The sequence below is a fragment of the Triticum aestivum genome, chromosome 5A (assembly GCF_018294505.1).
Source record: "Triticum aestivum cultivar Chinese Spring chromosome 5A, IWGSC CS RefSeq v2.1, whole genome shotgun sequence".
Lineage (NCBI taxonomy): Eukaryota > Viridiplantae > Streptophyta > Magnoliopsida > Poales > Poaceae > Triticum > Triticum aestivum.
The window spans coordinates 600,190,620-600,215,819 of NC_057806.1; the positions used below are offsets into that span (position 1 = coordinate 600,190,620).

General features: G+C 47.1%; 1 protein-coding gene and 1 long non-coding RNA gene across 2 annotated transcripts in view; one reads left to right on the top strand and one right to left on the bottom strand.

Moving 5' to 3' along the window:
- LOC123105183 (uncharacterized) overlaps nucleotides 1-5,984 on the top strand; it is a 38,435-nt gene extending 32,451 nt beyond the window's left edge. The window contains exon 2 of the long non-coding RNA XR_006450728.1: nucleotides 5,845-5,984. This is a non-coding gene — a long non-coding RNA (uncharacterized lncRNA). The remainder of the gene's footprint in view (nucleotides 1-5,844) is intronic.
- On the bottom strand, nucleotides 5,958-9,823 carry LOC123105182 (malate dehydrogenase, glyoxysomal). The gene is made up of 9 exons (XM_044527195.1): nucleotides 9,567-9,823; nucleotides 9,257-9,472; nucleotides 8,158-8,472; nucleotides 7,877-7,966; nucleotides 7,684-7,767; nucleotides 6,685-6,720; nucleotides 6,516-6,605; nucleotides 6,337-6,431; nucleotides 5,958-6,240 (listed from the first exon to the last, which is right to left on the bottom strand). Exons 1-9 carry the CDS (start codon nucleotides 9,639-9,641, stop codon nucleotides 6,168-6,170), a joined length of 1,074 nt encoding a protein of 357 aa, XP_044383130.1. The 5' UTR covers nucleotides 9,642-9,823; the 3' UTR covers nucleotides 5,958-6,167.
- Between the last annotated feature and the right edge of the window lie 15,377 nt (nucleotides 9,824-25,200).

Here is a 25,200-nt window from a genome sequence, read left to right on the forward strand (position 1 = left end):
GGTCGCCGGAGCTCGGCAGCTCCTCTCCCTGGAGCTTGGCGCGGAGGGGCGGAGGGGAACGGGCCCCGCGGGCCAGACGCGGGCCCCGCGGGCCGGCGGCGGTGGGAGGCGACGAAGTGGGCACGGCGCCACATGGCGCTTGGCGATTGGTCCGGGCGGAAATGTCCGGCCGTCCGGATTTTGTCCGGCGGCTGGAGGAGGAGGGGGGACTAGGGTTTCGTCCGGATTTTCGGGGAGGCGGCTAAATATATAGGTAGAGGGAGCTAGGAGAGTCCAAATGAGGTGCGGTTTTTTGTCACGCGATCATGATCGAACGCTCTAGATGATGGAGCAAAGTTAGGTGGGTTTTGGGCCAAATTGGGGGGGTGTTGGGATGCAACACACACGAGGCCTTTTCAGTCCCTCGGTTAACCATTGGAGTATCAAACGAAGTCTAAATGACACGAAACTTGACAGGCGGTCTACCGGTAGTAAACCAAGGCCGCTTGGCAAGTCTCGGTCCAATCCGGAAATGTTTAATCTCCACACACGAAAGAAAGCTAGAAATGGCCACCGGAGGAGAACGAAGCGCCGGAATGCAAAACGGACAATGGGGAAAATACTCGAATGCATGAGACGAACACGTATGCAAATGCAATGCACATGATGACATGATATGAGATGCATGACAACGACAACAACACACAGAGACAAAACCCGAACCCGAGGAAATAAATATAACTTAACGCCGGAAACGGCAAGAGTTGGAGTACAAATTGGGAAAGTTACATCCGGGGTGTTACACCATGCCTAAATAGCAATCACGGAGTCTCGACTGCCTTTACCATATGACGTTTAATCTCTTCATTTCATTTGGCATCAATGTAATTAATGAGTTAATGATGCTCGCATCTTGTATATTTTGGTGCATTTTGTAACTAATATGTGGAAGTAGATTGTCACCTTAAGAACTATCGCAAACAATAATAAAAACACTTTGTGCCCCAAATTTTGAGAGTGCATTTTTTAGTGAGATTATACAAATGTATGTATAAAGATTACAAAAATACATGTTAATGAATCATTGCAAATTGTAGCGATCCAACTTCGGACGGTCAAGTCTCTGTGCTTAGGTGTCATCCCTGGATCGGTATTGCTGACACACACAGTACTTGAGGATTTATAACAGAGTTCAATTACACACTTATTATATCGAGTGTCTCAAAAAGAGTACATATTACAATAAAATGGCCGAGGGCCATCTAAAATTAAGATAACTGCGGAAGCATAGAAGATAAATGAGTCCATCCAACTCCACGGCAATACTAAGTGCATGACAATGACCTAGCGCACCTTACTCTTCGTCTGAAAATTCTGCAACATAATATGTTGCAGCCGTGTAGGTCAGCACATGGAATATGCTGACAAGATAACACTATAGAACAATGAACAAAAAATAGCTATCACTACATGCATATATGGCTGGTGGAAGCTCTGTGGTTATTATTTGCATAGTTTTTCCCTACAACAAAGGAATATATTTTATTTATCTACAAAGTTTGTTGAAATAATTGAGAAGGTAACCCCAACTCAATCCCAAAATTAAAATTAATAACCCGACAAATTAATTAAGTAAAGTGATGAGATCAACATAATAATTCAAGTACTAGATACTCAAGATGTCCATAACCGGGGACACGGCTAACCATGATTAGATTGTACACTCTGCAGAGGTTTGCGCACTTTTCCCCACAAGACTCGATCTTCTCCGTTGTATTTCTCGCACTGCATGATGTTTGAGAAATAGATGACCGAGACACAGTCTTTTCGAAGAGGTCACCTTAACCAATAGATAGGCTGGTACACCTACAATCACCTACATCTGCTAGCCCATCATGAAAAGGATTCCCACAACTTACTCAACTATGCCAGAGCCCATAATGGCTTGTGGCTGCACACGGAAGTTTCTAGCATGAATAACATCATGATCCCTTTGAGCCTGGGTGGCGAACCATAGGATGATCACACGGGTTCCCCGGGATCTCTTAGGACAACACTGGTATATCCCCAGGTGTCCACAACCAATCCACCCAGATGTGTGTTAAAGTAGCCACCTTAAATTTTCCTTAGTTAATAATAACTCCCAAAGTGGTCGGACCCTTCCCTGGACCCTGCGCAAGCGGGAGCTACATGCACCAGGTTGCCCTTTTTTAATAATAACTCCCATATCTTTCATGAATCTCTCAAACCAATTCACGTCTACGAGCATAGCAAAGTAGTGCAATCATAACGTGGTAACACCCATGGTTTGAATATAAGACAATAGGTTCCTACCTCATCAACTACTTTCCAATACCCACATGTTATCAATCCTACTCATGCAATGTTTGAGGGTTGAGACTAATGCATAAAAACTAGGTAATAAAGGGATATGATCAAAGTGTTACTTGCCTTGCTGACGATCGGAAAACCCTAAAGATTCGTAGTAGCAAGCCTCGCACTCCAGAAACTCTATGGTGAACAAACAATAGCATACATAAGCACTCAATCATAAGATGCAAAGGTAAAACCCAAAATAAAAGATCCAAACTGAAAGTTCAAGTGAAGAGCTTCGATTTGCAAAAAGAATCAATCGAATCAGAGTTATGAAACTCAAACTATGATCAAAAGAAGTTCATATTCAAATTTGCTTGAAAACAAATTTTTAATTTCCAAAATCATGTTCAAGTGGATTATCTAGATAGAGGGGAACAAGACGAAGATTTTGGCGTTAGTTTCACTGGATTTGGATAAACGAGCGAAAAGTAGTGAGGGTTTGAAGATCAGGGACTAATCTGTAATAGAAGTAATTATGGATAGGTCCCTGGCCGAAAAATAAAACTAAAAAGAAAAACGTAACGGATGAACGTCTGCTAACAAAGACTAACGAACGAATTCGTTCGCTAATAAAACGAATCGGGTGAACGTTCGCTATTTAATGTAACCGAATAAAAAATAAACCGATCTAAAATAAAAACCGAGAAAAACCAAAGAACCGGATCGGTTTTTACCGGTTCAGCGGTTTTCGGCGAAAACCGGCGACAGATCGGGAACGGCGGCGGTGGCGGCAAACTACGGCGAGCAGGGCGGCGAGCGTCGGTGCGGCACGGCTCCGGCGTCGGCGGGAGGCGGCAAGGGCGTCATGCGGCCGCGGGGCGCAGTGCGGGCGGCGTGCGGCAGCAATGGCGGCGGCGGCGCTAAGCGGCAGGATGCGGGGCTGCGACAGCGGCTTGGTGAGGAGGATGGGGTGGCGGGCGGCGGTATTTAAGAGGGAGGGAGGAGGCCGACTTGGGGCAAGGGGCAAGGCGGGGCGCGTGGCGGCGCCGGACTCCGACGGTTTTTTTTAATAAATTCCGCCGAAAGAAAAAAATTCCAAAAAAATCCTAAAATCCCAAAAATAATTTTCACGGTCCTCTCCTAATATTTAGGACAACATGAACATTTTTCAGGGTTAAAATGCAAATTTTCCTAATTTAATCGAATAAAATCTCAAATAAAATCAAATAAATTATATATTTTTATTCAAAATTAAATTTCAATTATTTCCTCTGTTTTAAAGAAGTCATATTATCTTCTCTCATTATTTTATTTATTTTGAAATAATTGGGAAAATAATTTCAAATAAAAATCAACTTGATCCAATTTACTAATTTTAAAAATTCAAAAATGGAATTTTATGAAAACCTCCAACTCTCTCAAATGGTCCTTGAGTTGCTTAAGGCCTCTAGGATCAAAATGTCCAAATAAAACCAATTCAAAATGCAAGAATTATGGATGCATATGATGACCTAATGATTAACATCCAAATTGACAATTGGGATGTCACACAAATATATGTAAATGAAATATATATTTAAGAAATTTTAGAGATAGTTATTACTGAAAAGTATGTTAATGAAATAATCATTATTCCAAAAAAATGATTTCATATATGTTCATCATTTCAAATAGTACTATGAGGAAACTTTTATTACTTTAAAAATGTGATTTTCAATTGTATGATTATTTGAAGAAAAAATTGATTCCAACTATTCCATTACTTTGAAAAAGTGTTCAACTTTGTCATATGTTTATTTTTTTTCAAAGAACGGTCTAAAATGTTTGTGTTATTTAAAATAAGTGCTCTCAACTTTAAACTATTATCATATTATTATTTAAAAGATTGATCTTTGGAAGCTTTTCATTATTTCAAAAAGGGGATTTCAACTAGTTCATTATTTCAAAAAAAAATTAAACCTTTTCACTATTTTTGAAAAAAACTACCACATTTTTGGGAATTTATTTGACATATGTTTCAATTACAATACTCAATTTCAGAAAACATTTACATGTAGTTTTATAAAATATTTACACAAATTTATGTTATTCCCCTCAACTTCAAAAAAACATTTCACATATATTTCAATTATGCACTCATTTGCAAACACTATTTAACATAGATTTCAGTTATATCACTCAACTAGAAAAGTAACTTATATTTTAGTTGATTGAAATGGCACTGAAAGAATGAAATTTAAATGACTAAAACATATTCAACATTGATCTTGTTCTAAATGTCTTTGGCGTGAATAGTTCATATCTCTATATACTACTTAAAAATAAGTAGCATTCCTTTTCATGTCGGGCAGAACTATCCGTCGACCAATTCCCCCTCTCCCACCAAGTCTCTCCATCGATTTTTTTTTCATCCAGCCATTGTTTCCCCACCACACCATATGTGACCCCGCCTTCCAAGTACGCTGCCCAATCACATTAATTTACTTACCTTTTGCAGCAGTACGTCAACTTCGGGAGACTTGTGTGAGATCACATGTTAGGCGAGATCTATGAGATCGATTTTTTTGAGAATAAAAATACATATTCAAACATTCTCAAACTTTTTGTAGACACACATTAATGTTTGATGCACAACGTCAAAAAGTTTCAGCTCCTAATTCAACTTATATTAATAGAAAGAGAAAAAAATAAAATCGGATGTGAATAGTAGCAAAGTACTATTCACCCAAAGTTATCACTATTCACATTCAATTATTTTTTTGAATCTTTAAATGTACATCAAGTTTTCAGTTGATTTTTTTCAAAGTTGTAGACATACCCCCACATGGGTGTTGTCAAATAATTTTGTATTTTTTTCAAAATGTCAAAATATGAAGAAAAAAAATCTTTGTGGTTGATCTCACGATCTCACCTAAATGTGATATCTCATCTCCCCTAATCAACTCCACCTTAACTAACTTACCTTGTAAAATAACATAGAATTACGCTGCTCAATTTCATAGCACATCTCGTACGCCACTCAATCACATTAAATTACTTACCATGCATGACCCAGACTATCAAATAATTAGTTAAAAAATATTTAACTACCGGGCAGATACCTTAACCCATATTAACTGTTTTTATATTAAATCAGCAATTATTAATATGGATAGGAGGGAGTACATAATTTCAATGTACCATCACCGTTAGAAACCACTTAATGTGGAACTTTACTTTCACTTTATTTCCAACTATATATTTTATCATGAATTTAAAATGGTTTGCCTAACCAGCGAACGCTTACTCAGTAAGGACCGGGCACATCCAGAGAACGGATCTCTTGCTCCCGAGCTCCATGGAGCTCAAATTTTGAAAATGAAAAGCATTTTTTTCTAGTCTTTTTTTTAAAGATACACAAGTGTATAGGGATGTATACTACATCAATGTAAATTGTCATGATGAAATATGTTTTGATATGAGCTCCACAAAAAATAGACTTTTATAGTGAACAGTGCATATGTACGTTTCAGATTATTATTATTTTTTAACTTTGATTTTCGTTTGCAGTTTTCAAAAATCTGGGCTTGATGGAGCCCAGTAGCCAAAAGCAATTTGCTGCTCGTCCACTCCTAGCGAGCAGATATGCAATGTCCTGAGGCTGTAAACATGTTCGGTCCAGCTATTCACAAAAGTATACATTTATGTTCTTGTCTAGTACGAGTACATGATTTATATTCCACGACGGGGGAAAAGGCTCGGTGCAGCTAAAGGAGTACTAGTACTGTCTTGCACATGCAGTGGTGGCTTTACAGGTATTGGAGCACTATATCACACTCTTTCTTTAGTCTTTGCATATCTGTATAGGTCGGGGGCGATCCATTCGTACGATCTCACTTGTTCATGAAGGACACGCCCTTCTGAATGCTCTCGCTCAGCTCCTTCTTCGCCTTCTCCAGGCCGGCTCTGCAAGGAGACATCAGGCAAAGCGATCACTTTGGGAAAGACCGACGCTTGTGATGATTGTATGGAAGCGACTATAATTGAGTAGAGCTGATGTACCTCTCAAAGTCATTCAGTGGCCCAAGAGGGAGAATCTCCTCGGCTCCACCGCGACCTAACCTCACCTTCGATGCGAAGAACGGCAGCTCTGTCACCTAATGCAAGACAAGATGGGAATAAATCATAAGATTTCCTGATGGCAAGGATACGTATAAGGATATGGTGTGACAGAATGATACCTCAGATGCGACGTATGAACACTCCACGATGCCAGCATCTCCGCGCATTCCTCGCAGGCACGCGTCGGCGAATTTTGCAGCAGCAAAAGCCTGAGGGGTTTATTATATGTTAGTGTTGGGTATAACTTGACTCACGTACAAACCATGCAAAGTAGGCAGCACAACCTACCATTGACAAAGTTGCAGAGCCTGCTCCAGCCTTTGCCTGAATCGTAAGTGAAAAGGGGATGTGAAACTCAAGTGGAGAACAGAAAATAAAAGGTGAAACTGGAACTGTAGAAGTTTCAGATACAGAAAACCAAAAGGATATGAAACTATATAACTGTGTGCAGTACTACATCTTTGAGTACTACAGAAACTTCATTCATGCTTACCTAATAGGGTTTGTATTACACCTCCTAAAATATCTCTATCCAATCAAAATCTACTATCAGTGCTGGTGATTGGGTCTATTAGCTGTCAAATCCTCCAGAAACTACTAACACTAATTCACAGAGGGCGTAAATAAGGGTATGCATCTGGTAGCTCATAGAATATCACTATGCCAAGGATGAAATTACAGCTAAATCCCCACAACACAACAATGGCCGTTCGCTGTCACACTTTAAGTCCAGTTAAAAATACGTCAGTCTTTAAGCGATTCTACTTCAGAAAACAAACTGAGATGCGGTGTTGCTATCTGGACTTTGTGCATACAATACTACAATAAGTGTGTACGACTAAAATCAATTCATCTGTCGGCTAATAGTAGGACTTGAAAACTAGAACCTCACATGGCTACATGAGGACATTGCTTTCCAATGTCTAATAAGCATGGTAGCATTGAGCTGTATGATTGGATGGCCAAATTTGTTAGGCCTTCTATTGTTTTTGCTCAGAGACATTTGTTAACTCTGGACTGTAATCGTGAGGACCCCAGCAACTACCTATATACTTATGCACCGTTCTCGGCTTTCAATGAAAACCAGGCACAAGGCATATCATTTTAAAAAAAGTATGAGACCATTAGAAAAATGGGGACTATAATATTTCCCCACAAAACAAATATTGGAACTGTTTGTCTAGTATCTAATGATCAGTCAGAAATGCATAGTCAGAATATTAAAAAAACTGAAATGAAGAACCCACAGGGAAGGCTTCAACCTACTAAATGTGAACAGCATCATACCTCCACAACTTCTGTACCACCGTTCTGTATGCGGTTAGTCAAATAGCTGATTTCATCTGGAGTGAATGAGCATGGGGGGCTGACCTGCGGAGAGGTTGGTTTCAAATTAGCAATTGATGTTCATACAAGCTAGAGATTTTTTTCTTAATGAGAAATATTACATTCTCAATTTGATGACAACAACATAAGATACCTGTGACAGGAGGGGTAATATAGTGACCCCTGCATGCCCGCCAACAACTGGAACATTGACTTCTCTCGGATCAACTCCAAGGACTTCCGCCTGGAAAAAAACAACAAAGAGGAGAAGTGAATGAGTAAGAGCCATAAGCAATGCTAGTAGAGCACATGATGTTGAACTTGAGCATGCAAGCATGTAAAAGCTGTTTAAGAGATGATGTTGAACTTGAGCATGCAAGCATGTAAAAGCTATTTAAGAGATGACACTCAAGATAGTTTCCTTAGGTTGCATACCACAAAGGTGTTAGCCCTCGCTACATCAAGTGTTGTCACTCCAAGGAGACGCTTGGGACAGTAAGTTCCAGCTCTCTTGAAAACCTCCGCAGCAATGGGGACGGTTGAGTTCACAGGGTTGCTGATCAAATTCACAATAGCATTAGGACAGCTCTTGGCAACGCCTTCACAGATCGAGCGAACGATCCCAGCATTTTTGTTGAACAGATCATCCCTTGTCATTCCTGGTTTTCTTGGGAGGCCGGCAGGGATGATGACAAGATCCATTCCTGTAAGTGCTGCCTCAAGCTGTTGTTGGCCAATGAAGCCACGCACCTGAAAGTTATATCTAACACAGTTATTTATCACATCAGTATCTACGGTCAAAGACAGAACAAATCTCTAACTGATTTGAGCAGTCTGAAAAAATACTAGACTGCAAATGTTATCTGCATACAAAAACTTCAGAGACACGAGATTGTTTTTCATTCTCTTTTCTTTTCAATTTGCAGCCAATTTAGATTTTTTGTGAAAATGATTTCCGGCATTTCTTTCAGACTCTCAATAGTCAATAAGACAATAACAAAGCTTGAACTGCGCCTATCATTTGCCATACATGAACTAAAGGAGCAAATAAAAGGAGTTTCTGAAGAATAAACAGTCGGTGCTTCTTTTCCATATAAGGCATGCTATTGTCAAGGATTTGGATATTTTAGGAACTCCACTAGGCCGATTGCACAAGAAGAAATCAGTAAAGTATGAGATGTCAAATTGCTGGTGCGCCAGAAAGGCAGAAACTGCACATGATTGAGAGGTCATTATCTAACAGTTCCAGGCTGCTGAACCAGCAATCACACCCCCAATCTGTCACAGTTTAGGTAGGGAGCGTGCGGAGCGGTTAAGAATAAGAATCCCCCATCAGATGTCACCACAAGTGGCTGCAAAAGCATCGGAACACACCAGCTAGAAAGCTAACAACAACGAGGCAAGCCACCAACCAAATCAATCCGTGCTCACAACGGCAGCCTCCTGATCGACATCACTATGATTAGCGCATAAAACCCGTCGCTAGCAGCTGATTCATCACGGAGGACAAGAGATAGTAGGTCGGGTGCGTTACCACGGCGCTGGTGTCCATGTGGCTGACGTCGGCGGTGACCCCGGGCGTGTTGACGACGTCGTAGAGGTGGAGCACGGAGACGAGCGGGTTCATCTTCATGAGCAGCGACAGCGACTGGCCGATCCCCCCGGCCGCGCCCACCACCGCCACCTTGAACCCCGGCGCGCCGCCCTTGGCGCGGCACGCCGCGGGCCTCAGCGCCGCGCCCTCCTCCATCTGCGCACGCACAGGAATCGGTCACATCAGACACGGGTCTCTACCGGCAGGCAGGCAGCAGCCGCGGTGGGGACTGAGGAATCGAGGGGCGCACCTGCGGGCGAGTGGGGTTGAGGTGCGCGGCGACGCGGGCGATGCGGTGCGAGGGGGAGGTGGCGTCGGGATGCATGGCGGCGGCTCGGCGGCGGGGAGGGACGACGAGGGGGATCTGGGCAGTGGGGGTTTATGGGTGGGGGCGCGAGAGCGGTGGGGGGCTTTGGAGGGTTGCGGGGAGCGTTATCCGGTGGGCTGTGGCTCGGAGGGGCCGGAGGGATCGGGAGGCGGTGGTGAGGCGAGGGCGAGGTGGCGCCCCGTCCCGAGAAGCTCATCTCTTTTCTCCGCCACTGCTACTTGCTAAGCTCTGTCCCTGCCCTGGGTTCGGTGCCATCGACGTCGAGTGGCTGGCCGGGGGACCGGGATGGGAACGGAGACTCGCGCAGGTCTACCCGTTGGTGGCCTGCCTTTGCACCCGTTCCGGCCGGCAGGCCGGCTCCCGGCTGATGCGAGCGTGAACTGTCAAGTGTATTGTGGGAGCGAGTCAGGAAAGTGAATTATTTTATATATTTTTTGCGGGTGAGCAAAGTGAATTATTGGGGTCATTTGTAGCTGCCACTTGTCGAACTGAAAACAATCTCAATGGGAAGGGTGGAAATGCAAAAAAATAGAAAAAAATACATAATTGCGGTGTCGCACTCTCTTTTTTCGGCTTAAAAGGGATTTCATTGCTTAATGGTGCAGCGATCTATCGAGAGAAGGTGATTTGATTAACTTGAGTGCATCCATGCAATCCATTTCAATGTCCACCGGCAGCGTAAACCATTAAAGAGCAAGGTTCAGACCCTCCTGGCATGTAAGAAGCTCGGCCTAAAGTGCCAGAGCAGTGTAAGATGGAGCGGCATGCAGAGAAGATGTTGTTGCCCTCACTATCTTGGAGTATCATTCCTGCTCTCGCTTGACGGTGTCCTCAACTAGGGGGTACTCACCACGTCATCTCCCGACCAGGCGGGTAGGCCCGAGGACCCCATGGTTGTTCACTAATGGGCTTCTTCGGGCAGCCCATGGCGTATACAAGGGAGATTCCACAAGACTTGACACACAAGCCGAAGACTCCTCTCCATCGACATATCCGACTAGGACTCATGTTATCCTAGGCCTTCGGTACATTATATAAGCCGAGGCCAGGCTAGTTGGTAGATATATTCCAGATCATTAGAATCATACATAACAATCTCGTGGTAGATACCTATTGTTTGTATTAAAACCGACAGATCTCGGGTAGGGGGTCCCGAAGTGTGGATCTAGGAATGATGGTGAACACGAGACAAAACGGCACGATGTTTACCCAGGTCCGGGCCCTCTCGAAGAGGCAAAACCTTATGTCCTGCTTTGGTTATGTTGACGATGGAGTATCGAGTACAGGTTAATCTACCTCGAGATCGTATGTTGTGTTCTAAACCCTAAGGCTGATAATTGTGATTATGACTCTATGGACTAAACCCTCCGACTTATATAGACACCGGAGGTAGCTAGGGTTACACATGGCTAGTTGCCGACTAGGGATAAACATGCCGATACGTGGAGTAGTCCTTGAAGTACGCACTAAGTCTTCGGCAGAGTCCGTCTTGATCACGCATAGGTTCGAGGCTTCCGGAGTCCTTCCTTGTGAGATTGGTGGGCCATAAGCTCGACCCATGAATTGTGGGCTAACTTGTTAGGACCGAGAGTATATCGACTAGGGGGTGAATGGGAGATTCAAAAATTATTGTGAATGTTTTGAACTGATCCCAAACACAACAGTGGAAATAAGGTTCGGTAGAAACGAACTCAATCAAGCATACTATTGAGGATCAAAACTATCGATGTAGGATGTAGTAATGGTTTGAGCATAGGATACAGCAAGCTTGATGATAACAATGATAATGCAATATGCAAACATATACAATGTCATGACAGGGTGCTAGAAAAGAATTGCTATAGATAACTTCGAGAGATAGTTAAGATGAGGTAAATGATCACAACACAGAGTGAAGACAAGGACTAAGGCAGCATAACAAAATGATAATAGAGCAACAATGTGGGTAACGAAAGATAACTGATGGGAATGACAAAAGGAATAGACTCGAATGATATGGAACAGAGAATGAATGATCAGATAAACTATCGTCACAGAGCACGAATGTAAACTGCTAAAAGTAATGCAGTGAAGTAAATTGAACCAGTGGTGCTCAATGGCGACGGTGAGATTTGGTAGACCAGTTCGCCCTTCTACCAAAGGACTATCTCTGGTTGGAGGGGTTGTGATTTAACACGGAAGATAAACTCTCTTCGTCCTATTCTCCTTCTCAGAGTTGATCAGACCCTAGTTATTTCACTCGTGGTAGATACTTGTTGGCGATATCCAAACCTTCGGCCGACCTTCGCTAACCACAATCACTCTTGGTTGCTGCAGATCTAGCTCGGTGAATATAACAACTCTTCAACACTCGAGCCGACACCTATCTGTCTAGAGAGTGTGTAGCTCTCAAGAGTAATAAGTACAAGAAATCTAACTCAGAACTATTGTGATGCTCAACCACTGTCTAAGTTTGGGCTCTTGATTTTTCTCTCAGTGGATCTTAAAATCAAATCACTCGGAGAGGGGATGCTCAGTCAATCTTCTCAGAAATCATAAGCGGAGCAGCCAACGAACAACGCTGGAGTGGGGTGCCTATTTATAGCCGCAGCCTTCCCTGAAGGGAAATGGCCAATGGCCGAACGACATGAGTCCAATGGTCGGATTTTGAGAACAATGGTAACATTACTTGCGGGGCAAGTAATGCTAACTCCTCAGTTCGAAAGATATCTCCTACAGCACGAAGAATAACGTCTACTGCTGCTAGGTAATCATTTGAAGCATAAAGAGATTCCTCTCACATCTTTCATAGGATTCGGGTTAAGCATCACAACGGATCTAAGCTCGGTGAAGATAACAACTCTTCAACACTCGAGCCGACACCTATCCGTCTAGAGAGTGCGCAGCTCTCAAGAGTAATAAGTACAAGAACTCTAACTCGGAACTATTGTGATGCTCAACCACTGTCTAAGTTTGGGCTATTGATTTTTCTCTCGGTGGATCTTAAACTTAAATCACTCGAAGAGGGTGTCGTGGATCAAAGACTGACAGTAGAATGGGGGGTAGGTATGAGGAGGCAAGATCCTAGCTATGGAGTAGTTGTACACATGAGTTTTACGAGTTCAGGACCTTCTCGAAAGAAGTAACAGCCCTACGTCTCGGTGCCCTGAGGCGGTTGACTGGATTATATGTGTGTGTGAGTTTACAAAAGATGCGAACCCCCGTGCCTGTGGAGGGGGATGGCTTATATAGAGTGCGCCAGGACCCCAGCCGGCCCATGTTACAAAGGGTTTAAGGTACATTAAAGGGGAGACATTACTGGTAACGCTAGTAAATAAAGAGACATAATGACCATTAAAGCTATGAGGTGATGTCCGACCGTTGTAGTCCAGAGCGACCTTAGACCTTCTGGTGGTCGAGTGACAGTCTCCGCGGTCGAGTGACTTCAAGTCTTCCGAGTGGAAGTCCTCATGGTCTAGTGGATGATGACTCCTCTTCGAATGCTTCTGGTTTTAGGGTGACGTCCTAGGGGAGGGTGTCTAGGTCAGGCCTATGACCCTACCCTAGGTACATGTCTTCATCATTAGCCCCCGAATGGTTCAGGGTTCGAGTGGAGAAGGAGTTGATAACCTCTCCGATTCAGCTTTTGCGCTTCGGAAATGTCTTGTCCAGAGGTCGAATGAATATTCATGATGACTTCAACTGCTTGTTCAGTCGCCTTGATCCATTCTTGGTTTTGTCGAGTGAACTTTCATTGTTAAGCTTCGAGTGTTGATATGGGAAAAATCTTCCGTCTAACGGGTTGTTCTGCTGTCTGCGGATTTCGCGGGATTCAAATTTTGGGAAGTGCGCCAGGCGGAGGAGGCCATAGTAATTGGGACGGATTAGGCAGGCTACCTCGATCACCGCGCCACCTTTTTTGCCACGTATCGCGTGCGCGACTGTTGCGGGATTTTATCGGATCGCCTGGGCCCACAAGTCAGCCACTCCGAAATGACTTCATATAAGGCGTCGGATGGGGGTTTTCGCATAGTGCGTTCCCATTCTTCCCCTTCCTCCTCTGTTTTCTCCACCGCATCTGCCTCTGCTCTCGGCGTCGTCGCTCCGTTCGAACTCGATCCACTGCCATGGGGAAGGAGAAGACGGTGGCGTTGGAGCGTGCAAAGAAGGCGACGACGAAGGCGAAGGGGAAGAAGTCCGGCCGAGGTGGATCTTCTTCGAGGGTCGGCTTGCCGCTGGGCTGGATCCAGGGTGACTGGATTCGCTCGACGATCCGCCAGGACGACATTGACGACCTGGTCGAGGGGGGGTTGATTCCCCACGAATCGGCACGACTCCCGGGGAACGAGACCGAGCCGCAGCAACAGGAGGGTGATGACGTCCTCCTCGCTACTCACGTCGACCGCGGGTTTTCCTTGCCTCCCCACCCTTTCTCTCGAGGTTTCTTGAACTTCTTCGGGGCGCAACTCCACCACTTCACCTCGAACACTATCGTGTATCTTGCTACTTTTGTGTCCATGTGCGAGAGCTTCCTGGGCTGTAGGCCACATTGGGGGCTCTTCAAGCACATATTCACCTGCCATTCTCAGTCGGTCAAGAAGGCCAACCCGAGTGACGAGAGAACGCAAGTGATTTAGATGTGCGAGGGTCTTGGGAACCAGATGAGGAGTAAGAGTACTTTCCCAGCCATGATCCTTCCTGAGTCAGTTCGAGGGTGGCAGTCGATCTGGTTCTACTGCAAGGACCAGCCGACTCTAGGCCAGTCGACTGGGGCTAGGGATAACTTATTTTGGCGTTGATATTTTAAAATACATGGTTGCTTGTTGATATGCCTGAGTATTTAAATTATCATGTCAAAACTAGACTATTGCTTTGAACAATATAAAAGTCCAAATGTCCATGCTATAAAGAAAGAAATATGATATGACATGTTAGGCAGCATTCCACATCAAAAAAAATCTGTTTTTATCACTTCCCTACTCGAGGACGAGTAGGAGTTAAGCTTGGGGATGCTGATACGTCTCCAACGTATCTATAATTTTTGATTGTTCCATGCTGTTATATTATCAATCTTGGATGTTTTATAATCATTTTATAGCCATTTTATATCATTTTTTGGTACTGGCCTATTGACATGGTGCCAAATGCCAGTTACTGTTTTTCCATGTTTTTTACATCGCAGAAAATCAATATCAAACGGAGTCCAAATGCCACGAAACTTTACGGAGAATTTTTATGGGCCAGAAGGAACACAACGGGCTCTGGCTGCGCCTGGGGGTGCCCCGAGGGTGGCACAACCCACCAGGGCACGCTAGGAGGCCTATGCGCGCCCTGGTGGGTTGTGCCCACCTCGGGTGCCCCCAGACCGCCTCTTTGCTCATAAGTACCCTAATATTCCCAAAACCCTAGGGGAGTCACAAAATATTCATCTAGCCGCCGCAGAGTCGAGAACCACCAGATCCAATCTATACACCATCTCGGATGGGGTTCACTGATACGTCTCCAACGTATCTATAATTTTTGATTGCTCCATGCTATTATATTATCTATTTTGGGTGTTAATGGGCTTTATTTTGCACTTTTATATCATTTTTGGGACTAACCTACTAACCAGAGGCCTAGCCCAAATTGTTGTTTTTTTGCCAATTTGAGGGTTTCGAAGGAAATGAATATCAAACGGAGTCCAAATGGAATGAAACCTTCGAGAACGTGATTTTCTCAAAAAATGTGATCCAGGAGACTTGGAGTGGCCATCAAGAAACAAGGGAGGAAGGCACGAGGCAGGGGGGCGCGCCCTCCACCCTCGTGGGCCCTTCGTTGCTCCACCGACGTACTTCTTCCTCCTATATATATATATATATCCACGTACCCCCAAACATCCAGGAGCACTGTCGGTGTCAAAACCGGCGGATCTTGGGTAGGGGGTCCCGAACTATGCGTCTAGGCCGGATGGTAACAGGAGGCAGGGGACACAATGTTTTACCCAGGTTTGGGCCCTCTTGATGGAGGTAAAACCCTACGTCCTACTTGATTAATATTGATGATATGGGTAGTACAAGAGTAGATCTACCACGAGATCAAAGAGGCTAAACCCTAGAAGCTAGCCTATGGTATGATTGTATGTTGTCCTATGGACTAAAACCCTCCGGTTTATATAGACACCGGAGAGGGTTAGGGTTACACAAGGTCGGTTACAAAGGAGGAGATATCCATATCCGTATTGCCTAGCTTGCCTTCCATGCCAAGTAGAGTCCTATCCGGACACGAGACGAAGTCTTCAATCTTGTATCTTCATAGTCTAACAGTCTGGCCAAAGGATATAATCCGGCTGTCCGGAGACCCCCTAATCCAGGACTCCCTCAGTAGCCCCTGAACCATGCTTCAATGATGATGAGTCCGACGCGCAGTATTGTCTTCGGCATTGCAAGGCGGGTTCCTCCTCCGAATACATCACAGAAGAATTTGAATACGAGGATAGTGTCCGACCCTGCAACATAAGTTCCACATACCTCCGTAGAGAGAATAATATTTTCGCAAATCTAATTTGCTGACTTGTTTTGACAGTATGATGTTATGTCATGGCCCGGTGATTATTCGAACCGTTTCCTTTAACTAGCCCCGCACATAACGCGAGGCAGTTTTTCGACACGTCTTGTCAAAAGCAGAGATCGTGTCCCCTTATTACGGGATTCTCATCAATACGGGCATGGGTAACCCAACCGTGCCATCAATTACGGCTCTTGGGGTATAAGCGAGTTTTACCAGGCAAGTGGGGACGCTTTAGTTTCGTCCGCCCATATAAAGGGATAAGGATTCACCTTTCTATCCACACCTTCTTCCTCCTTTGCTCATCCGTTTTCGCACACTCGAGCTCTAGCGCCCAAGTCCGCACTTCCGACCTCAACCTTCTCCAACCATGTCCGGAGCGGGAGGCAGGTGGATGGTCTCCTTCGTCACGGATGGAGACATCAAGAAGCTGAGGAGAGCCGGATACCTGCCCGACGACATCGCGCACCGGCTCCCAGATGAGGGGCAGCTCATCCCCACCCCCAGGCCCCATGAGAGGGTAGTGTTCCTCACCCATTTCCTTCGTGGACTGGGATTCCCTCTCCACCCATTCGTCCGGGGGCTCATATTCTATTACGGCCTGGATTTCCATGATCTGGCCCCGAACTTCATCCTCAACATCTCGGCGTTTATCGTTGTGTGCGAGGCCTTCCTCCGCATCAAGCCACACTTCGGCTTATGGTTGAAGACCTTCAATGTCAAGCCGAAGGTTGTGGGCGGCCGCCAGGCAGAGTGCGGAGGAGCCATGGTGGGCAAGATGCCCAACGTAATATGGCTCGAGGGCTCCTTTGTGGAAACCATAAAGGGGTGGCAATCGGGGTGGTTCTACATCACCGAGCCGCGCGACCCTGCATGGGCAGCGGCCCCCGAGTTCCGATCTGGCATCCCCACGTGGCTCACCTCCTGGAAAGAGAAGGGACTGTCCTGGGGTAGTTCGGGAGAGCTGACCGGAATCCAAACATGTATTCAGAACATGGTGAACAAGAAGCTCAAACTCGTCAACGTGGTCCAGGTCATGCTCCACCGCCGGATTCTCCCGTGCCAACAACGGGAGTTCAACTTGTGGGAGTTCGACCCAGCGCAGCACTGAACTCTGAATAGGCTCTTTGACACAACTCACGAAGATGCCTGGAGGGTGCTGTTCAAAAGCGCCGAGGTCCCCCCTCCCATTACTGAGGATCGCGGATTCAGCGCGAAGCACCAAGCCAGTGCGGTAAGCTGCTTTACCTTTCACAGGATACTTATTTTTTATAGATTGACTCCATGCGAGATCTAAAATCCCGTACCTTTGACAGGACTGGTAGGAGACGGCTGGACGGATTGACTGTCCGGCTCCTTTGCCTGAAGGCCCAGCAGACACTCTCCTGGCAAAGATGCTGACTCCGGCTCCTTATACGGTGCCGGAGAAGACCAAGAAGGCCAAGGGAACCCGAAAGAGTTCCCGACACCAGGCGTCGTCAGACTCACCGTCCGATGACTCTGCGGCGCACTCCTCCCCCGAAGACGAGGAAGAAGAAGAAGATGACCCCCCTCCGGCTGGGGGAGATAAGAAAAGGAAGGCCGCCCCAACTGGGGGGGCCGAAGGGTCCAAGAAGGGAAGGACTCTCCTTCCGGATAGTTCCACCGCCATCGACGAAGGTGAAGACGAGTGGTTGCCCAGGGCTAAGCCCCTGGGGAGATCGTAAGTATTCGGATACCAGAGTAACTCATAGCATTCCTTTGTCACACTGCTTTCCCTAACGCCGAACATAATTATGCAGGCCGCCACGAGCCAGTATCGATGTATCATAGGACGGCTCCCTGGGCTCGTCTGACATGGATAGTGATCCAGTCCCGACCGCCACCTCCCCTCATCCTGCCGACGACGCCGAGGTGCTATCTCAAGAGGCACCGGATCGAGGGGAGACCATCCCGGAGGCGCCTCAAGGCGACCTTCCGGACTCCGGGAGCCGAGGGGACGGGGGCCCTGAGAGCTCCGAGTTCGTCCCTCAGCCGAACACCGCGCCGGAACCTCCAGTGGTTCCGGGCTCGGGCAGGCGGCCTCCTTCTAAGAGGGGCAAGACGCCTGTGCCGGTGACCTCTGTCCATCCAGAGGCGCCGGACAATCTGCTGGAAGCGCTTCGCAGCGCTTCCATCAACGAGGAGCGCCGTACTATTATGAGTGCGGTGGTCCAGAAGGTTCAGTCTGCCAAGAGCGGGTTGACTGAAGCCTGTGCCAGCCTTCTAACAGGCTTTGAGGTAAGTGTTTTAAAATGTAGTAGAAATATTACCGCATAGACAGTAGCCCCTGATGCTTTGTTCGGTGTTCACAAAGAAAAGCTGAACAGAGGATCAAATAATATCGCAGGAGTCTAATATAACTATGTCAATATGCATATGCAGGCTTCGCTGCTGGCGTCCGCCGCACTGACTGTGGAGGTCGCCGTACTGAAGCAGGACCTCGAGGGGTCCAGGAAAGAGCTCGGCCTTGTCAAGAGGCAGCTTGAGGAGAACAAGGGTAAGTAATACCCTGTCTATAGATATGTATATATAAAAGAAGATGCGATTGCAAAATGACAGGATCATCGTATATTCGCCAGGGGCCACGACCGAGGTGGCGACCCTGAAGCAAGCGCTAACCAAGGCCGAAGATAACACGGCCAAGGAGCGCACCGAGCGAGAGAAGCACGAGGCTCGGGTGGGCGAGGTGCAGCAAGAGCTCCAGGCTCTTGTGGCGAAGCACGAGGCGTTGCAGCTTGACTCAAAGACGCGGGAGTCTGAGCTTGTCGTGGCCCTCGAGAGTGCAAAAAGTGCCAAGGCCGAAGCCCAAAGGGCCCTCCAGGAGATCGACGCAATGAAGAAGATAGCGGCGGGTAAGGCTTTCTATATGCAAAGCAAGCATGTAAAAGTAAATTACCGATTACTTACCCGAATCCGGAGCTCTCCAGGAGCATTCGCAGATTTGCCCCGCAGCGTGTCCGATGCTGCACAATTTTACCAGGCCGAGGATGGAAACTCAACGGAGAAGCTGTTCTGGTCTCAGTATGCTGAGGCCGAACACCCGGTGCCAATGAGCGACCAGCTGAAGCAGATGGTCGAGGTACATAAGGCGGCCAATCGGGCCATGAAGGGCTTTATAGTCCGGCTGTGGCCTGGCGACGCCCTTCCAAACAGCTTCTTCGGCCTGGTGAGGCGGCTTGTGGATGCCTGCCCGCGGCTGGAGGTCGTCAAGCGATCTGTCTGCATTGAAGGTGCACGTCGGGCTTTCGCCTGTGTGAAATTGTAGTGGGTCAAGCTAGACGCCGTGAAGCTGATCAAGGAGGGGCCGCCGGAGGGCAAGGAGCACCGCCACCCCAAGATGTACTATGAGGGTGTTCTGCCGGGTGCCCGTCTCATAGCAGACGAGTGTTCAAAAGATGTAATATTTGAGTGAGACTTGCTCGTTTTATCCTGTATTTATGAAAACTTGTTTCATATGCGCTATGCAACGCTTGTTTGAATTTAAAATATTACCTTCTATTTGGTTGTTTATCCAATCTGAGAGATGGCTAGTCCTCGGCTTCTGCCCCCATGCCACGAGTGCTGGGGTGTTCGGGATAAACCTGAGCACTCTTGTTCCCATGTTTGGGTCCTTCGAGGGAGGTGCTCAGCATAGCGAACAAGGCAACTGGACTAATAATGCTTTATCACTCTCACTTAGCCATAGAATTCTATAATTTTAAATTTCGGCGAAGCCCCTGGTATTCGGAAGGCCGAATTTGGGGCGCGATACATGCCTTTAAGCCGGACAGGGCCGACCCCTCGCTCTAAGCGGCATAAGTCTTTAGGGACTCGAAAACCTCATCGAACAGCGACCAGTCTCTCGCCTTATCATGACAGTCAGTTTTAGCTTTCTCTACTGAGGTGCTGAACCCAGCAGAACCGGGGCACAATCGCAGTAGTTCTCCTAGCGCTACCTTAGCCGATAGAGCGGAACATAAGGTACCAAAACATAGGAGCCGGGCAAACCCAACATTTGACCAAAGACATGATTCGGAGCTGATGCATATAATGCTATAAGTTCGGGGTGCCGCACTTGTGAGAGTGTTTGGACTTTTCACACCGTATTGTGGGGTACGTAAGCCCCTAGTGTATTGGCCGTACCAAAGTGTACGGTTGCAAGGCGTCATTAATGAACACATAGAAATATGTATATATATAACAAGAATGCAATAATAGTCGTAATGTCATGCATTGTTTATTCAAAAAAATTGCGTTAAAGCAGAGTGATACAGATAGTGTGATAAGCAAAGAGTAGGACTATGTCCATTCCAAGGGCAAGCTGAGGAATGATATTAAATCGAATATTTCGCTCGTTACTGTAATCCACCTGGGAATTCCGTGGTATGACGTAGTTGTCTGCCTCCTTGGTTGCTGCATCATGTGTTCGGCAATAGTGCTGCCGGACAGTGTTTCCAGAGATTAATGTCCCGAGAGAAAAAAATAACCAAACGGGAAGCCCCTAGTGCGGTTTAAGCCGCGTCTTGGGGCGTGCCGCACTTGTGCCCCCTCCCCACGAGTGCCCATGATATTTTTAATGCGTAATTATGTATGCATGGCACGAGTTTCGCCGTTGGGCTGGGATTGGGGTGGCCGCCGTATTGCTACGCGAGCTCAGATCGCGCCAGGCGGTCTATTTGCCGATTGCTCCGAGCGCGCTTGAAGGTGTCCGGGCTTTGAAGCGTCGAACTGGTTGATTGCCTTGAGAGGCTGCTTTGTGCTTCTGCTACGAGGGCCGCGGTGTGCTCCTCTGTTCGGAGAGAGCGCTCTGTGTTTCCATTGACTATAATAACTCCGCGAGGTCCTGACATCTTGAGCTTGAGGTATGCATAATGCAGTACCGCATTGAATCTAGCAAATGCGGTTCGCCCGAGCAGCGCGTGATAACCACTGCGGAACGGGACTATATCGAAGATTAACTCTTCGCTTCAAAAGTTATCCGGGGATCCGAAGACCACTTCCAGTGTAATTGAGCCTGTGCAATGGGCCTCTACACCTGGAATGACGCCTTTAAAGGTTGTTTTTGTGGGTTTGATCCTTGAGGGGTCTATACCCATTTTGTGCACTGTGTCCTGATAAAGTAGGTTCAGGCTGTTACCGCCATCCATAAGGACTCGAGTGAGGTGAAATCCGTCAATGATTGGGTCTAGGACCAGTGCGGCGAATCCGCCATGACGGATACTAGTGGGGTGGTCCCTGCGATCGAAGGTGATCGAACAGGAGGACCAAGGGTTGAACTTTGGGGCGACTGGCTCCAACGCATATACGTCCCTGAGTGCACGCTTCCGCTCCCTCTTGGGGATGTGGGTTGCGTATATCATGTTCACCGTCCGCACTTGCGGGGGAAACCTCTTCTGTCCTCCGGTGTGCGGCTGCCGGGGCTCCTCCTTGTCATCGCTATGCGGCCCCTTGTCCTTGTTTTCAGCAATTAACTTGCCGGCCTGCTTGAACACCGAACAATCCCTGTTGGTGTGATTGGCTGGCTTGTCTAGGGTGCCGTGTATTTGACACGAGCGATCGAGTATACGGTCCAAGATGGACGGACCCGACGTACTTTGTTTGAATGGCTTTTTCCGCTGACCGGGTTTAGAGCCTTTGAATCCGGCATTGACTGCCGTATCCTCGGTATTTTCGCTGTTAATGCGGCACTTATGTTTGTTGCAACGTGACCTGCTATTGTCGTCCTTGGTATCGGAGGTACCATGGTTCTTTGATATGTTATTACTGCAAGCCAGCCAGTTGTCTTCTCCCGCACAAAAGCGGGTCATGAGCGTCGTGAGAGCTGCCATAGATTTCGGCTTTTCCTGACCAAGGTGCCGGGCTAGCCACTCATCTCGGATGTTGTGTTTGAAAGCCGCTAAGGCCTCTGCATCCGGACAGTCGACGATTTGATTTTTCTTTGTAAGGAACCGAGTCCAGAATTTCCTGGCCGACTCTTCTGGCTGCTGAATTATGTGGCTCAAGTCATCGGCGTCTGGTGGTCGCACATAAGTGCCATGGAAGTTGTCGACGAATGCGGCTTCCAGATCTTCCCAACAGCTAATGGAGTCCATTGGCAAGCTGTTAAGCCAATGCTGCGCTGGTCCTTTGAGCTTTAGTGGGAGGTATTTGATGGCTTGTAAGTCATCACCGCAGGCCATGTGGATGTGGAGGAGGAAATCCTCGATCCATACTGCGGGATCTGTTGTGCCGTCATATGATTCAATATTTACAGGTTTGAAACCTTCTGGGAATTGATGATCCATTACTTTGTCTGTGAAGCATAAGGGGTGTGCGGCGCCTTTGTATTGGGCTATATCGTGACGCAGCTCGAATGGGTCTTGCCCGCTGTGTTCGGCCCGGCCGGATTTGCTTTTACTGTATCCGGCGTGACGTTTATCGTCTCGCAGAGTTGTGCGCCCTCGTGATCCGTAGATCAATCTTGCATGCTTTGCTTTGTCCTCCAATATGTCTCACAGGTCTAGCGTATCTCCCCATGCCTTTTTATTTGAATGGCGTCGGGGTGGAGGCTGAGTTTTTGGCTGGAATGCCTCTCTATCGCGTCCACGAGGTGGCCGATCAGCCGTATCATACGCTTCTTCCTCCAATCGGGGTAGTAACCTGCACTTTGGGTAATTCCTGGAGGGGCGCTCGAGTTTATATTCCTCGGCCGCGAGGACTTCAGTCCATCTGTCAGCTAGCAGATCTTGATCAGCTTGAAGCTGCTGCTGCTTTTTCTTCAGGCTATTTGCCGTGGCCATAAGCCGGCGCTTGAAGCGCTCTTGTTCGACGGGATCCTCTGGTACGGCGAATTCATCGTCGCCGAGGCTTGCCTCATCTTTGGAGGGGGGCATGTAATTGTCATCCTCCTCCTCTCCGTCTGCCGCTCTCTCAGGAGGGTTGGCTCCTCCATCCTCCTGCTCTAAATCTTGCTGGAGGGGATTGTTGTTGTCTTTGGCACTATCCGGAGTGTTATTATCTCCTGTGCCGGTATCACCACTTTTGCTTTGGCGGGACTTAGAGCGGCGCCGCTGACATCGGCGCTTGTGTTGCTTCTTGGAGGGGTCATTCTCCGTTATCTCATCGTCGTTGCCTTCTTTGGGTGTATCCACCATGTACATGTCATATGACGAGGTGGCTTTCCAGTGCCCTATAGGCGCTGGTTCATGTTCGTCTCCTACATCATCGTCCATACCGTCGATGTCTTCAGAGTCGAAGTCGAGCATGTTGGTTAAATCATCGACAGTGGCTACGAAGTGGGTGGTGGGTGGGCGTCGAATTTCTTCGTCGTCCGCATCCCAATCCTGTTGGCCATAGTCCGGCCAGGGCTCTCCTGACAAAGAGAGAGACTTTAGTGAATTCAGAATGTCGCCGAAGGGCGAGTGCTGAAAGATATCCGCGGCAGTGAATTCCATGATTGGCGCCCAATCAGGGGTGCGGACGGTTCGGAGTCCGGAAAAGAGTCCGGCACCTTGGAGTCACGGGCTTCGCAGAGGATTAGGCTGGTGTTCGGCTCGATCGCCGTTGAGACTGCAGCCCCTGAGGCCGTGTCTAGCCACCCGTCCTCGATTGGCGCAGTTGGCTCCGAGCTAAGGGTCAGAGCTGATACGGGCGCGGCCTCTGGGGTACTGTTCGGCGGTAGAGCTAGGACATACCCATCGTGACAGTGCAGCGCGCCCGGCTGTGGCTCGAATCCGTCGAAGATCAAGTCTCCGCGGATGTCGGCCGTGTAGTTGAAACTTCCAAATCTGACCTGATGGCCAGGGGCGTAGCTTTCAATCTGCTCTAGATGGCCAAGCGAATTAGCCTGCAGTGTAAAGCCACCGAACACGAAGATCTGTCCGGGGAGAAAGGTCTCACCCTGGACCGCATCGTTGTTGATGATCGGAGGAGCCATCGGGCCTAAAGGTGACGACACAGAGGAACTCTCAATGAAAGCACCAATGTCGGTGTCAAAACCGGCGGATCTCAGGTATGGGGGCCCCGAACTGTGCGTCTAGGCTGGATGGTAACATGAGGCAGGGGACACAATGTTTTACCCAGGTTCGGGCCCTCTTGATGGAGGTAAAACCCTACGTCCTGCTTGATTAATATTGATGATATGGGTAGTACAAGAGTAGATCTACCACGAGATCAGAGAGGCTAAACCCTGGAAGCTAGCCTATGGTATGATTGTATGTTGTCCTACGGACTAAAACCCTCTGGTTTATGTAGACACCAGAGAGGGTTAGGGTTACACAAGGTTGGTTACAAAGGAGGAGATATCCATATCCGTATTGCCTAGCTTGCCTTCCATGCCAAGTAGAGTCATATCCGGACATGAGACGAAATCTTCAATCTTGTATCTTCATAGTCTAACAGTCCGGCCAAAGGATATAATCCGGCTGTCCGGAGACCCCCTAATCCAGGACTCCCTCAAGCACCACGAAAACCTAATTCCACCACCGCAACCTTCTGTACTCGAGAGATCCCATCTCGGGGCCTTTTCCAGAGCTCCGCCGGAGGAGGCATTGATCACGGAGGCCCTCTACATCAACTCCATGGCCTCTCCGGTGATGTGTGAGTAGTTTACTTCAGACCTACGGCTCCATAGTTATTAGCTAGATGGCTTCTTCTCTCTCTTTGGATCTCAATACAAAGTTCTCCTCGATTCTCTTGGAGATCTATTCAATGTAATCTTCTTTTGCGGTGTGTTTGTCGAGATCCGATGAATTGTGGGTTTATGATCCAGATTATCTATGAACAATATTTGGTTCTCCTCTGAATTCTTTTATGTATGATTGGTTTATATTTGCAAGTCTCTTCGAATTATCAGTTTGGTTTGGCCTACTAGATTGATCTTTCTTGCAATGGGAGAAGTACTTAGCTTTGGGTTCAATCTTGTGGTGTTTGATCCCAGTGACAGAAAGGGAACTGACACATATTGTATTGTTGCCATCGAGGATAAAAAGATGGGGATGGGGTTTATATCATATTGCATGAGTTTATCCCTCTACATCATGTCATCTTCCTT